Source organism: Jaculus jaculus, chromosome 8 (assembly GCF_020740685.1).
Source record: "Jaculus jaculus isolate mJacJac1 chromosome 8, mJacJac1.mat.Y.cur, whole genome shotgun sequence".
In the NCBI taxonomy this organism is placed as follows: Eukaryota; Metazoa; Chordata; class Mammalia; order Rodentia; family Dipodidae; genus Jaculus; species Jaculus jaculus.
In genome coordinates this window covers 4,222,981-4,237,867 of record NC_059109.1, presented here as the reverse complement: position 1 = coordinate 4,237,867, position 14,887 = coordinate 4,222,981, and the positions used below count along the sequence as shown (strand labels likewise).

Below are 14,887 nucleotides of genomic sequence, written 5' to 3'. Positions count from 1 at the left end.
GTCCAGCGCCGGAGCGCCGCGCGGCCGCTGGAGGGCGGCCGCGTGCGGCTGCGCCGTGAGACTCGGAGTGCTGCCCGGGGAGAGAAGGTCTGTTTCCTCCCGCTGCTAAACCCGGCTCCTAGGTAAGGGGCTGCGGCCTTGAAGCCGGGCAGCCACCAGGACAGGCGTGTTTTCTTTCGTCGCCTTATTTGGTGGTCGCTCGAGGGCCTCGGGGCAGCTGCCCGCTGTGCAGTGGGTCCGCGGGCGCGGGCGGGCGGGCGGCGATCGGGGCTCGCTAGTGCAACTGGTTCTTGAGAGCTGGGAAGCAGCCGGTGAGGCGGCGCCGGGCATCCCACGTGCATGGCTGGAGCGCGAGCCGCCACCTGTGCCAGGGCGCCCACGGCGTCTGTGACCGCCAGCTCTTCTGTAGACTGCCCAGCTCAGCTTCCAGCAAGGGGGACTTGGGACAAGAGTCCCTGGCTTGTCAAAATCGTCTTCCTTGGGGCTGGAGAGATGGCTTAGCGGTTGAGGCGCTTGCCTGTGAAGCCGAAGGACCCAGCTCTGATTCCCCAGGACCCACATAAGCCAGATGCACAAGGTGGCTCATGCATCTGGAGTTTGTTTGCAGTGGCTAGAGGCCCTGGCACACCCATTCTCTTTCTCCCTTCCTCTCAATTTTTTTTTTTTTTTAAATCGTCTTCCTTGCCTCAACACCGTGTCTCTGCGCGTAACTGGTTGGCCTCTTCCTGTAGAGAGCAGCAGTCAGGAATTGGTGGGTGCAGGAAACCTCATTGTTGTATGGCTGGGCTGGAGACCGGAACTCACCAGAACTTGAGGAAGAGGCATTTGGGTTCCCTCTCTCAGAACTTGTCACAACCCTGGCCAACGTCCACCACCTCCAGGGGCAGTTCTGAGAGTGGGTTCACCTGGCCCGTGCCCATGGGTACTGTAGGGGAGTCGTGACAGCCAGGCTTGGGTGCAGGGTTGTAACTTAAGCAGTCACAGACATGGACTCTGCAGCCCCGGGTCAGCCGCTGATGATTAGGGTCCATGTTGTCCTTTTACTCTTTGCATCACCTTGTTCTCAGAATCGGGCTTTTCCCTACCGTGACTTCCCTCTCTCCCTCATGTGGATCTACCAGGAACTCAGGGCTTCAGACAAGCTGTGGTCATCAGTGTAGTGTCCAGAAAGTTCTGTGGCCCACATGCCTGCAGAGGACGGCTGAGAAGAGACTGCATGAACTCTCACTGACTCAGTAACTTTAGGTGTTTCCCATGAACAAGGTGCTTGGCAGGCACTACTGGAGCATAACGGGTGTGAACAGGCCCCAGCACCGCGCACTGGGTTTATTTCCTCTGAGCCACTGTCGGGAGTCCTTAAGCCCTCTTCTAGAGATATCTTGGGCTAGCATGTAGCTCCATGCACAGCGCTAACAGGCTCCTGGGGTCCATCGCCAGCACAGAGACACCTTTCCCTAATCTGCCCCACACCTTTCCCTAATTCCTAAGTACTCCCGTCTAAAGCCTCTGGGCCAGACGGTCACTGTGTGCTTCACCCATTCAACAGGAAGCTCTGGCATAGTTAGGGGGTGGGGTTACTCTGACCTGACCCCAGAATGTGACTGAACTTCACAACCATTCTATAGCCTTCACCTTGCCAGGAAATATGCCTCCTCAGTGAGAGAGCGTGACAGTGGACCCACAAAGTACTCAGGTCAACAGGGAAGATGCACTGCTGCAAATAACAGCATTGGACTTGGTTTTGAGAGAAGAGCTTGTGTAGCTCAGGTTGACTTTGAACTTGTTACGTAGCTGAGGATAATCTTGAACCTGCTTCTACTTCCCAAATGCTGGGGATATAGGCACAAACCACTACATCCAACTGAACTTCCTGCTGTTTATTATTAACTATTATGAGATTACTCAATTCAGAAAAATAGAAGATCCCACCCTGCAGTGGAGCACAGAAGACTCGTGCTGGGCACACAGGTACCTGAGGTCTCTATAGCGTCGCCTGTCTCTCACCCAGGACCTGCAGCCTGAGCGGTGGTCAGGAGTCAGCCGGCATCCAGCCTGGCACTACCTACTCCCTCCCTGCTGGTGGGGCCAAGATGGCTGCTGCGCAGCCTATGGTATGGGCAGTAGTACTGCTCCCTAGGGTGGTCAGGCTCAGCCTGTAACCTTAACATGGCAGTGAGGGCAGAAGTGTCCGGCAGACGATAAGAAGAGTACTGGTCCCTGGATGGAGGGTCAGCGAGACAAAAGTCTTAGCGCAGACTGCAGGGACTTCCTTAGGAAGGTGGTGTTGGGCTCTAGGACCAAGGCCAGGTGCAGCCTCTGGGGCTCTGTGATCTGGGGAGAAGAAGGAACAGGGTCAGGACTCCCACTTCGTGTCTTCCCATCTCCTCTTCACTCCATGGCCTCTGTTTATGATGGAGAGAGTATACAGGGTACACAGAGCAGGGGGATGCTCCTGAGAAAGCAAACCTTACTTCACCACAGTTAAGCAAGCAAGCACAGAGTTAGAAGACTCTAGAACCAAATACCAGGTGTGCAACCTACACCAGTTACACTGCTGCTAGCTGGTGATCTCAGCGTGCTGGCCGCGGGGTGGCACTTCACAGGCATGACTCTCCCGTCCTCCAGCACTCAGGTAGGAGACAGGCTCAGACGTCCCACTGTCCTGCCGCCTTCCTGTAGACCATGCCTTTCTGACCTGTGGCTGCACTTCCTGAGGGGGTTTCAGACCCGTCAGTCTAGGAGCCCCACTGCCCACAGAAGACTGGCTTATCTACAACGTACTTGTGATCAGGTCACTCCCCAGCTAAAGGCCGAGAGAGACGCCCAATTCCAGACTCCACAGTGGGGCTCTGATGCTGAAGAAAAGGGTGAAATGCCAATAGCCAATCACCCTGTGCCTTCATGACAAAGCTATAGCTTCCAGTCCATAACCCATGGGGCCTCAAACATGTTGCTAGTTGTGGTAGTGTGGGTTTGGGCAAGTTACCCTAACCTCTGATTCTCTAATGGGAACTGCTGGACACTGATGCAGGACAACAGTTCCAGCTCTGCAGGAAGCGAGCAGCCTTGCTGAACGGGAGCAGTGCACAAGACCCTGCCTCCAAGTGGAAGGCAAGAGCTGACACCTGAAAGTTACCTGACCTCTACACACACCACGGCATGGGTGTCCCGGCACTCACATGCATGAATGTGTACATGTACACACCAAAACAAAGTGCATCCCTGCCACCGTGAGCTCCCACAATGAACGACTTGCAGATCCTGACATTCTCTGCTCCGCTGCAGCCGTTGCCAGCGATGTCCAACTCCAGCTCTTGGCTACCATCCCTGGTGGTTTCTTTTTTAGGGTGGGGGGCTCTCATGTAGCCCAGACTAGCCTTTAACTCCCACTCCTTTTGTATTTTTGGTTATTATTTGAGACATTTTCACTATGTATCCTAGGCTGGCTTTGTACTTACTTACAGCAATCCTCCTGCCTTAGCTATCCACGAACTAGAATTTCAAGTATACAGTACCATGGCTGGCACCATTCATCCTTTGAGAGGCAGAAGCCAGCCCCTTTCCCGACTTTAAACAAGGCTTGGCTGCCCCTTCCCCCAGGTTGGCTGGCTCCCACCAGATATCACACTGAACTGCTCCCTTGTCTTTCCCATCTCCCCAACTTGGGGCTGCCTTATGGTCACTCTTGATTGCTCAGTGCCCCATATAATGCCAAGGCCAAAGAGGTGCTGGCTGAATGAACCCTTAAAACAACCCCAACCCTAGCTCCAGGCACGCACTCCTGGTCTCCCTGGCAAGCATAGCTGCTTGCTTTCACCCACACTTACGCTGGCCTGGTATTTGGTCATCACTGTCATCATGAGCTTGGCATAGGCCACAGAGGCTGAGGCTGCCAGCCCCTCCTCACAGAGCTTCTCCATCAAGACACCAAACGTCGCAGGGCTCATCTCCACCTGCACAAGGAGATGCGCAGTGTCACAAGAAAGGCCAACCCTGGATCTGACCTCAACCACCACTGCCTAGCAGGAAGCTCCACCAAGCGCTGCAGTTTGGATCTAGAATGTCTCCCGAGGAGCCATGTGCTAAAGGTCTGGTCCCCAGCGTGGTAGTGGAGCCTTTATCTGGACCTGGGGGAAGAAGTGAGGTGACTGGAGGTGTGCCCTCAAAAGGGATATTGGGACTGTGACCCCTCCCCCTTGTTTTTTCCAGGTAGGGTCTCAATAATTTACTTACTAGCCTGGCGTGGTGGCGCACACCTTTAATCCCAGCACTTGGGAGGCAGAAGTTGGAGGACTGCTGTGAGTTCAAGGCTACCCTGAGACTACAAAGTGATTTCCAGGTCAGCCTTTGCTAGAGTGAAACCCTAACTTGAAAAAAAAATTATCTGAGAGAGAGCAAGAGAAAGAAAGAGGCAGATAGGGCTGGAGATGGCTTAGCAGTTAAGGTGCTTGCCTGCAAAGCCTAAGGACCCACGTTCAATTCTTCAGGTCCCATATACGCCAGGTGCACACAGTGGCGCATGCTTCTGGAGTTTGTTTGCAGTGGCTAGAGGCCCTGGCATGCCCATTCTCTTTCTCTCTCCCTCTCTGTCTCAAATAAATAAATAAATAAATAAATATATTTTTTTTAAAAAAGAGCTGGTCATGGTGGTGCACACCTTTAATTCCAGCATTAGAGGCAGAGGTGGGAGGATCACCATGAGTTCAAGGCCACCCTGAGACTACAGAGTGAACTCCAGGTCAGCCCAGGCTAGAGCAACTCCCTAGCTCAAAAACAAAACAAAACAAAAAAAGGCACATGCATACATATGCACACATGCACTAAGAAAAAGAAAAGCCCAGAGACAGGGAGCTAGCTCAGTCAGTAAAGTGAAGTGCTTGCCTTGCAAGATGAGGCCCTTATTTAGTTCAATCCACAGTAGCATGTAACATGCCAGGTGTGGTGGCACCTATCCGCCATCCCAATGCTGAGGAAGGAGAGACAGGAGGATCCCTGGGGCTCCCTGGCCAGCTAGTCTAACCCAACTGCTGAGCTCCAGGCCAGCGATACCCTGTCTCAAAGGAAGTGGACAGTGATCCTGAGGATGACACCCATGGTTGTCCTGTCACTGCACATGCACGCGCCCACACACGCATGCACACTCACGTACGCCACACACAGAAACAGTTACAAAGAAAAGTCTTAAGACCCTGCGGCGAGTAGGAGACAGCGGGGTGGACCACATGGCCAACTTTGTGTCTGCTGGCGGGCAGCAGTCCTGCTATGAAGGACTTGGAAACCAAGTCGCCTGTGTCCTCCATGGCACTGCACACGGCTCTGTCCACTTGCCTCCAAGCAAGCTCACCTGCCGCTCCAGCAGTGCCTGTAACACCAGGAATGTCTCTTCCTTCCAGGCCAGCTCCAGGACCTGCCTGCACAGAGGACACCAGTGAGAAAGGCCCAGGCTTCCACCCACGCCAGGTCTCCTGCCACTCCCTGTGGGGCCAGGCCTGCACGGCCAGCTCCCTGCCAACAGAGACTCAGACTGAACAGTGGCCCGGGAGAGCGGTTCCCAGCGGGGCACCTCTCCATCCCCGGGAGCCCGCCAGGAAGGATCTGGCGTGCAACACACACGCCAGAAGAAGCAAGGGCTGCAAGTACTCCGAGAAGCACAGTGGAAGGGACATGGAGAACGGGGAGCCGCAGGTGCAGTGGGGGACCCCTAGGCAGGTGATGGCCCCGCAGAGCCTGACTCAGACAGGTGTCCTCCCAGTTGCACTCCCTGCTCCCCTGCAGACTTCCCTTGTCCTAAAAGGCCCGTGTCACAGTGGAAACGGGCTTGCTGAATGGGGAGATGTTGGGAGCTATGAACCAAACCTTGGCCATGTTAACAGAAACTGCCATACAGCAAGTGAAGTTTCTACTTCCTCACCTAATACTCAACTACCAGAAACAATGGGATCATACACCAGGCTAAACACTCCCCCATCCTGCCAGTAGCTGATGAAGAAACAAAGGCATTGCAGTTTAACCAGTAACTCTGTGATCTTTGCCCTGACCACGTCCCCTTCCCCCTACAACCCTATATAAACCTACATGTAATAAACTCTCGAGGCCTTGACAGACACCTAGCATGGTCTCCTTCTTGTCTGTTTGCCTTTTCCCACCCAGGTTAGCTTCTCAAGTCCTTGTTCAACTCCCCGCTGGCCAGGGCAGGGAGCCATCTGTTTGTCCCGGGCTTTCCCGTGTGGCCTTCACCTCTCTGTCTGCAGGGCAGCAGCTACCGCCAGGCTGGCACGATAGAGCCCGAAGTTCTAGAGTGCAGTGAGCGCTGGCTGCCCACTTTTCCTAATAGGTTGTTGGCAATGCTTGCTTGTTTGGTTTGGCTTTGAGACAGGAATTCCTCTTTGCTGCCCAGACTGTCCTCAAACTAAAGAGTAATCCTTCTGCCTCCCTCCTCCCGAGTGCTGGAGCTCCGCTGTGAGCCACCACGCCCCACTCCTAGTCAGCATCCGTCCAGTGGAGTCTTACTGTTTGTTTCACACTATCTGTATCCTGATGCCTCAACTTACTTTTTAAAATTAAATTATTATGTAAAATTGAGGAAAAATTATTATGTAAGTTTTTTGGTTTTGAGGTAGGGTCCCACTCTAGCTCAGGCTGACCTAGATCTCACTCTGTGGCCCCACAGTAGCTTCAAACTCCTACTTCTGCCTCCCAGGTGCTGGGATTGAAGGCGTGCACCCCACACCCAGCTGCCTCAATTTTTGTTGGTGTAGTTAATTGTTTTTGTTGAGGTAAGGTCTTCACTCTAGCCCAAGCTGTGGAACTCACTCTGTAGCCCAGGCTGGCCTCAAACTCAGGGCAATCCTCCTACATCAGCCTCCTAAGTGGTGGAATTACAGGTATGAGCCACCATATCCAGCTGGGGTTTTTTGAAGACAGGGACTCATGTAGCCCAGGCTGGCCTCAGACGACCTTAAACTCCTGTTCCTTCTGCCTCTATCTCCCAAGTGCTGGGATTTCAAGTGTGTGCCACTACAGCAACTCAGTTTTTTTGTTTTGCTTTGTTTTTTGAGGTAGAGTCTCACCCAGCCCAAGCTGACCTGGAATTCACTATGCAGTCTCAGGCTGGCCTTGAACTCACCTCTGCCTCTCCAGTGCTATGATTAAAGGCATGCACCACCATGCTGGCTTTTTTTTTTTTTTTTAAATTAGCATGTAAAGAACTGGATTTGGAGGCTGTACAGATGGCTCAGTGGTTAAAGGCACTTGCTTGCGAAGCCAAATGGCCCAGGTTCAATTCCCTAATACGTAACACCAAATACACAAAGTCGCACATGTCTAAATTTCATGTGCAGTAGCAGGAGGGCCTGGTGTGATCACTCTGCCTTTTTCTCTCTTATCTCTTTTCTCTTAAATAATTTTTTTTTAAATAAAAAGAATTGGGTCTCGTTAGGTTATTTCAAACGTTTTTGTTTCCCCTCCATTACTAATTTTAATATAAGCTGTCAATTATTAAGCACTTACTATATGCCAAATACATACATACAATTTGGTGTTGGAGATTGAATCCAGGCCTCCAAATGTGTTCTACCACCAAGCCACACCACCAACACCTTCATTGTCAAATTCTGTGTGAACTCGTAATGCATTCTCACATTTACATCTGGAAATACCTCCAGTTTTCACGAGGAAACAGAGGGCGAGACATGGATCACTTGAGTATAAGCAGGAAAGGCAGTACGTACCTGCAGTCCTGTCTCTCAACCACACCAAACTTGAATCCACACATTTATGGTTGAAAAGCAAGGCTGAGATTTGAACTCACACCTGTGATTGCAGAACCAGTGCTCTTAGCTGCAGTACCGTGTTCCAAGTACTGCGAGCCACTCCAGAGCAGGCCCAGGGACCTTCTGTCTGCATGTGGCCGCTGGCCGGCCCCGCACCCAGGAGAACTAAAGACAACAGCAGAGCTGGGCTGAGAAAGGCGCCAGGACGGCACCAGGTAGGCCCACAAGGAAAAGACACAAGGTAGATTCAGGATCCAGGGAGAGGGGCATGGCTGTGCCACAGCCTGGGTTTGTGTGTGTGGTGCTGGGGACGGAACCTGAGGCCCTGTGCGAGCTAGTAAGCGGCCTATCACGGAGCTCCACCCTCAGCCTCGCAGGCGTCCTTGAGGCACAGGGTCAGGTGACTAGCTGGCTCCCACCTGAGTGTCAGGAGCAGGCTACCTGGGGAGGCGGTAGAAGGGGCCGCAAGAGGCTGCACACTCACTCCAGCAGCAGGACCTGCGTGTCGGGCTCCAGAGACTCGTCCTTCATAAGGGAGCAAAGTAACTCTGTCTGGGCTGAACCTGAGTGGAGGAAAGCAGAGGCCTGTTACCGAAGCAGCGTCAGGGTAACAGGCACCTTCACCCACTGAATGCCCAACTCCTGCCAGGGTTACCCAGTATGCTGAAGCAGGGGGCAGCTATGGGCCTGGGGCTGGAAAGTACCTACGCCTGGGGCCTGGAGCAGGGGCCCGAGCAGCGCTCTACAGAAGGGGTAGGTGTACTTGGCACAGAAGGAGATAAAAGCAGTTCTGAGCAGCCGGGAGGCCGAGGTCGTCAGGGAGAGGATCTACAGTCAACGGGAGGAGACATGGGATCACTTCTCTTCCCCTCACTACATGTCTATCAGACACACAATTCAGGTGTTGACTTAAGAAGAAGAAGCCAAGTTCTTTTATTCACTTAGGACTTACGGGGGTCTACTCATGGAAAAAAACACTGTGCCCCTTAGCTGCCCAAGCCCAAAAGCCCCTCGGTCAGCTTTTAGAAGGTATCTGGGTACCTAGAAGGAAAGTTACATACCATGTGGACCAATGGCCAAGGAAACTGTCCCTTGTTGCAGGCTCCCAGACAGGTCCGAAGCCTGCAAGGCCAAGGTCTCCTGTCCCTAACTCCCCTTCTGAATGTGACTCCCAGTGCCGGCCCCTGCACCTACCCGTCCAAGGAAGAGGCTCCTGGCCAGCACGGTGGCATTGCTGATGCTGAGGGCTGGCGAGAGGCTCAGCAGACAGCTACAAAACTGCAGGAGGACGGAGTCCGGGATCTGGGGGAGCTGCAGCTGTGAGCACAGCAGCTCCATCTGTGTGGGCGAAGGCGGGGGGGGAGGCAGGATGCTCAGGCTGTCTCCGCAACCTGCACACGCCAAATGGGCAACAGAAGACCCACCACCACCCGGCTCAGAAGAGGCTCGTCTCACCTGAACAGGACTACATTCCTGGAGAGGTTGCAGCTCCCCCGGGGCCATGTCCTCCAACCCCTCTGGCCCCTGGGAAAGCAAATCCCGCATTAGGGCTGGCAGAGCCCTCATGATGAGTCTGGGGCTGCTCCTTAAGTGCAAAGGAGTAGCTAATCTCCTACAAGGGGCTACCAGAGGGAACTTTCCTGGGGTTAGATGGCATGTTCATACTTGCCCGGTAGCAACTGTCCTGTCCTTAGACTTCCCTCCCACCCTGCCCCCACCAGCCTCCCTGGGCATGACTGAGGCTGGACAGAGCTGGCTAAGTAGGGGAGGGTCAGTCACCTCCTCGAAGGTCTTCAGCAACCGCTGTAGCCGAGGCACCTGGCCCTGTGGAGGAGAGACCCGTCAGTGCCAGGTGCCCTGCCCTACAGTGCAGCCCAGGCCCGGCCCCAGCTCCCTCTGCTGAAAAGGCCAGGCCAAAGCGAGCTGGTGGGCAAAGGCACCTTCAGGAGACTCAGAAACACGACAGAGCCATCTTTACAATGTGCCTGGAGCAGGTCTTTGTGAAATCCAGCGCACTGGCCTCTTCTCCCTGTATCCCACCCTAATGGGTAGGGAGACCCCATGTGGGCTGAATGCTGGCGTGATTCCCTTGTCCTGTGAGATGGGCTGGTAGGGGTCACACCCTTGAACCATGCCACATTGCTGATAATTGCGGTAACCTCTTCCCTGCCCGCCCTGCCTACATTTCCTCCACCCCCACTCATGCTCCATGCACTAGCCTCTCCACGGTCCTGAGGGACCCAGCCTCCTTGCCATGGTACCTGGACAGCTCTGGGCAACTCCACGCTCTCAGCCGAGCCCTTGGCCTCCTCAGTTGGGCCAGCCTGGGGGGTCTTTGCCTCCACGACAGGCTGCTCCTGGAGAGAGGAGGATGGGCCTCCTTCCTCGGATGGGGATTCCAACAACTCTTGCGTGGGTCTCTCCTCATGCTCCTTTTCTTCTTCCTCTTCTGGCTGATCACCCCGGAACCTTTTGGGGGCTCTCTCCCCCTCAGGACTGGCAGGCTCCTCTTCCTCTGGCTCCTTTCTGCGTTTCTCACGAAGCTGGGAGTTCCAGCCCTCCTCCCGTTCAGAGTCTGGGGCCAGAGGCAACTTCAGCCTCCTGCCTCCCTGGCCCAGCCGCCCACAAAGGCCTCGGAGCTGTCTCTGGCACCTTGTGGACAGTGGAGAGGCCCCTTCCACAGAGACTCCGGCCTCCAAATCTCGTCTTAAGAACTCCCCAAGGGCATGGACCCAAGCATCTGGGGTGAAGGACGAGTTCTGCTGGGCAAGCTGTAGCAGAGAGCGGAGCTCACTTTCAGGCAGTAACGGCCTAACAGCCATCAGCAAGGACATCAGGTTCCTCTGGCAGAAAACAGGCAATTGCAGCAACAAGGGCTTCCTGAGGAGAAGGGAGGAATATAAACTGCCCTTTTATTCATTTACGTGTTTTGGACAGGGTCTTGCTATGAGGCTCAACCTGGTTTCAAACTCATGATCCGCCCACCTCAGAACCCCAAACATGCTGGGGTTACAGGTTAACTTCTTACTCATCTACTTAACCTAAAAAATTCATGTTAGACCCCCCCCTGCCTCCCTCATGACAGGAGTGCTGTACTTCCTCCTCTTTCTTTCTCTCAGTCTTGTCTTGTTTTTCGGGGTAGGGTCTCACTCTAGTCCAGGCTGACCTGGAATTCGCTATGTAGTCTCAGGGTGGCCTTGAACTCATAGTGATCCTTCTGCCTCTGCCTCCTGAGTGCAGGGATTAAAGACATGTGCAACCATGCCCAGCTCCTTCTCTTAATCTTAACAGTCTCTCTAACTGTTAAAAAATTCCTGCTGGAGGGTTGGCTTAGCGGTTAAGGCATTTGCCTGCAAAGCCAAAGAACCCAGGTTCAATTCCCCAGGACCCAAGTTAACCAGATGCACGAAGGGGTACATGTGTCTGGAGTTTGTTTGCAGTGGCTGGAGGCCCTGGTGCACCCATTCTTTCTGTCAAATAAACTAATTAAAATATTTTTTTAAATTCTTGCTGGAGCAGGCTGTGGTGGCACACACCTTTAATCCCAGCACTCGGGAGGCAGAGGTAGGAGGACTGCTATGAGTTCAAGGCCACCCTGAGACTACATAGTGAATTCCAGGTCAGCCTGGGCTAGAGTGAGACCCTACCTCAAAACAAAACAAAACAAACAAACAAAAAAACTTCTGTCTCCCTGTCTCCTTGCAAATAAATAATTCATGTTGGAGATTAATCAATAATAGATCTGTGCTTGTTTTATATGACAAAAACCAGAAAGGTCCACTTCTAGATCTTAAGTGCAAATAGTGCAGAGTTGTGTGATGCTTGGTCTGCTGCCCCTCTCCCCCAGCATCTCCTCAGATCACAGGCTCCCCACCATCCATCTCTCCTGTTTGCTTTACCAAATGGGGGGTTCCTGAAAGGTAGAGACAGAGTCTTCCTCCTCTAGGTCCCAGTACCTGCTTGTGCACATGAGAGACTGAATGAACTCACCCTGACAGTGAGTGTGCAGTGAGTAAATTAGACTTGAAGCAGAAGGAACCAGGCAAGAACCCTTCACGCCATTGCTTTACTTTCTGAACAGCATTCAGAGGGGACCAGGGGACTTTTCTTTTGGAACCCCAGGGGTAATGGCAGAATGAAAGCTGGCTCCTGCAAGCACCCCGCCGTCTCCCATTCAACACTGTCTTCCAGAGCTCCAAAGATGCCAGATGTAAGGCAGCTCTCTTGTTTTGCTGAGGCACCACCTCTGACCTTGTGGGACCTGAAGCTTGATGAGATTAGTAAGTCATTTGTCTGGCCCACCACTCAGTACACCTCTGTTCTCTGTGTGACCCTGCAGGGCTCTTTTGTACACCAGAAGTACTTGGCATGCAAGGACCCAGAAAATACTTATTTGTGGAACACACATACTGTGCCACAAAGAAGAACTAGTGTCAAAATGGACCAGAGACATGGCTCAGCAGATAAAGGTGCTTGCTTGCAAAACCTGACGACCCAGGTTCAATTCCCCAGTACTCATATAAACCAGATGGTAGCTAGCGGCCCTGGTGTGCTCGCTCGCTCTCTCTCAAATAAGAAATATTTCAAAGTACAAAAAAAAAAAAAAAAAAAAAAAAGATAATTCTGTGATGGAAGGATACCTAAAGGCTTACAGTCCAAGAGATCCATGGTACATCTTCTTTTCATGGTACATTTCTTTTTTTATTTTCTTTTTTTTGGTTTTTCGAGGTAGGCTCAGGCTGACCTGGAATTCACTATGTAGTCTCAAGGTGGCCTCGAGCTCTCAGCGATCCTCCTACCTCTGCCTCCCGAGTGCTAGGATTAAAGGCGTGCACCACCACGCCCGGCTGTCATGGTACATATTTTGATATGTGTGCGCACACGTGTGGTGTACGCACACGTATGAAGACGCATGCACCCCGTTTGCATGTGTACAGAGACCAGCAAAGGATGTCAGGCACCCTCCTCTATGACTCCTTCACCTGATTTCACCTTAAGACAAGGTTTCATCAAACCGAGAGCTTGCTGTTTTCTGGTAGGGTTTTGCTCTAATCCAGGCTGACCCGGAATTCACTATGTATCCTAGGCTAGCCTTGAACTCATGGTGAGCCACATTTCCTACTAAACTATAATATTTATGTTTTGAGACAAAGGCTCACACCATAACCCAGGCTGGCCTTGAACTCTCAGCAATCCTCCTGCCTCAGCCTCCCAAGAGCTAGGATCACACAGGTCTAACCCATCACTCCCAGCTTAGACTATGGTCTTTGTTTTTATTTTCTCTTATTAATTGTGAGTCACAGTCTTGTCATGCAGCCCAGGATGATCCTGAACTCAAGATCCTCCTGCCTCAGCCGGATGGGAATTACATGGGCTAGTCTTTAAACAGGAGGGGACTAAGATCATAGTATATTGTCCACAGTTTTGAAAGTTGTCAATACAAAGTTTTAAAATATCAATTTGGGGATTGCAGAGATGGCTTAGCAGTTTAGGCACTTGCCTGTATAGCCAAATGACCCAGATTCAACTCCCAGTACCCATGTATAAAGCCAGAAGCACAAGGTGGTGCATGTGCCTGGAGTTTATTTGCAGTGGCTGGGGGCCCTGGTGCACCCATGCATTCTCATTCTCTCTAATAAAGAATACATATGTGTGTGTGTATGTATGCATATATGTATGTATATGTATGTATGCACACATATATGTATTTATTTATTTATTTTTCTTTCCAAGGTAGGGCCTCACTCTAGCCCAGGCTGACCTGGAATTCACTGTAGTCTCCAGCTGCTCTCGAACTCACAGCGATCTTCCTACCTCTGCCTCCCCAGTAAAGGCGTGCGCCACCACGCACGACTAAATATTTTTAAATATCAATTTGTCTCTCTTGGAATTATTTATGTACCCTGATGGAGGGCGTGTCAGGACTTGCCAGTAAAGCCCAGTACTTGGGAAATGGAGGCAGGAGTTCAAGACCAGCCTGGAAACACGAGTCTGCAGCCAGGCTGAACTGAAAAGCTCCCGAACAAGGGAAGAACGAATGGGGGGACTTACAGCTCCAGGCGGCAGTCGGGCCCCGAGACCACAGGCACGTCGCGGCCCAGCGCCTGCAGGAACGAGCCCCAGGCGAAGGGCTCCGGGCCGCGACTGGCCAGCGCGCGCAGCGCCCCCAGGCCGCGCCGCGCGCCCTCGGGCCCGGCCTGCAGCGCCCGCAGCACGAGGCGGGCCGGGGCGTCCAGGGATGCCCAGGGTTCCGGGGTCGCCATGCCCAGCGAGCCGAGGGCCCAACGAGGACTCCAGCGCTGCCCAGGAAGCTGCCCCGAGCCACAGCCGCGGGCGCGCGGAGAAGAGAGCGCGGGGGCGTGGCCCGCCGGAGCCGGAAACAGGGGCGAGGCGGGGCTAGTGTCCGGAAGGGGCGGGGCATGGCGCGTCGGGGGCGGGGCGTCTAGAAGGCGGGGTCACGAGCGAGGCGCAGAGGGGCGGGGCCGCGGCCAGCTCGGCCAGTGTGGAGCGCGCAGGGGCTTGACGGACGGGCCGCTTTAATGTCCGCCGATTGCCTCTTCCTGCCCCACGACTCCCTTTAAGTAGTGGGGCAGAATGGATTCGGGAGTCCTGCTGTGGTATTTAGGGAACCAAACTGTATTTAGTTGTGTTTTTTGTTTGTTTGTTTTTTATTTTTTGCCGTAGAGACTCTAGCCCAGGCTGACCTGGAATTCACTATGTAGTCCCAGGGTGGCCTCTAATTATTTGAGAGAAAGGCAGAGAATGGGCGCACCCGGGCCTTCAGCCTCAGCAAGTGAACTCCAGAGGCGTGCGCCCCCTTGTGCCCATGTGCGACATTGCGTGCTTACATCACTGTGCCTCTGATGTATGTGGGACCTGGAGATTTGAACATGACTTAGCACGCAAGTGCCTTGACCACTAAGCTTTCTCTCCAGCTCTTCATGTCTACTTTTAACCAACGAATTTAATCATATAAGACTGTAGGGTGTAATTATTTATTATATTTATTGAGGGAAGTATGGTTCACAGATTTTTTGGGGGAGCTGTTTTTTATCAAGGTAGGGTCTCACTGTAGCCCACGCTGACCTGGAATTCACCACTAGACTCAGGGTGGC

At 53.0% G+C, this 14,887-nt stretch overlaps 1 protein-coding gene and 1 long non-coding RNA gene across 2 annotated transcripts; one reads left to right on the top strand and one right to left on the bottom strand.

The window, feature by feature from the left end:
* Window positions 1-26: 26 nt before the first annotated feature.
* Window positions 27-5,953, top strand: LOC123462739. The gene is made up of 3 exons (XR_006638497.1): window positions 27-122; window positions 1,122-4,339; window positions 5,394-5,953. It is a non-coding gene; the product is annotated as an uncharacterized LOC123462739 (long non-coding RNA).
* On the bottom strand, window positions 1,863-14,057 carry Fance (FA complementation group E). Its single transcript, XM_045155933.1, has 10 exons — window positions 13,824-14,057; window positions 10,034-10,652; window positions 9,552-9,596; window positions 9,228-9,296; window positions 8,967-9,110; window positions 8,477-8,600; window positions 8,257-8,335; window positions 5,345-5,411; window positions 3,828-3,953; window positions 1,863-2,331 (listed from the first exon to the last, which is right to left on the bottom strand). Exons 1-10 carry the CDS (start codon window positions 14,033-14,035, stop codon window positions 2,230-2,232), a joined length of 1,587 nt encoding a protein of 528 aa, XP_045011868.1. The 5' UTR covers window positions 14,036-14,057; the 3' UTR covers window positions 1,863-2,229.
* Between the last annotated feature and the right edge of the window lie 830 nt (window positions 14,058-14,887).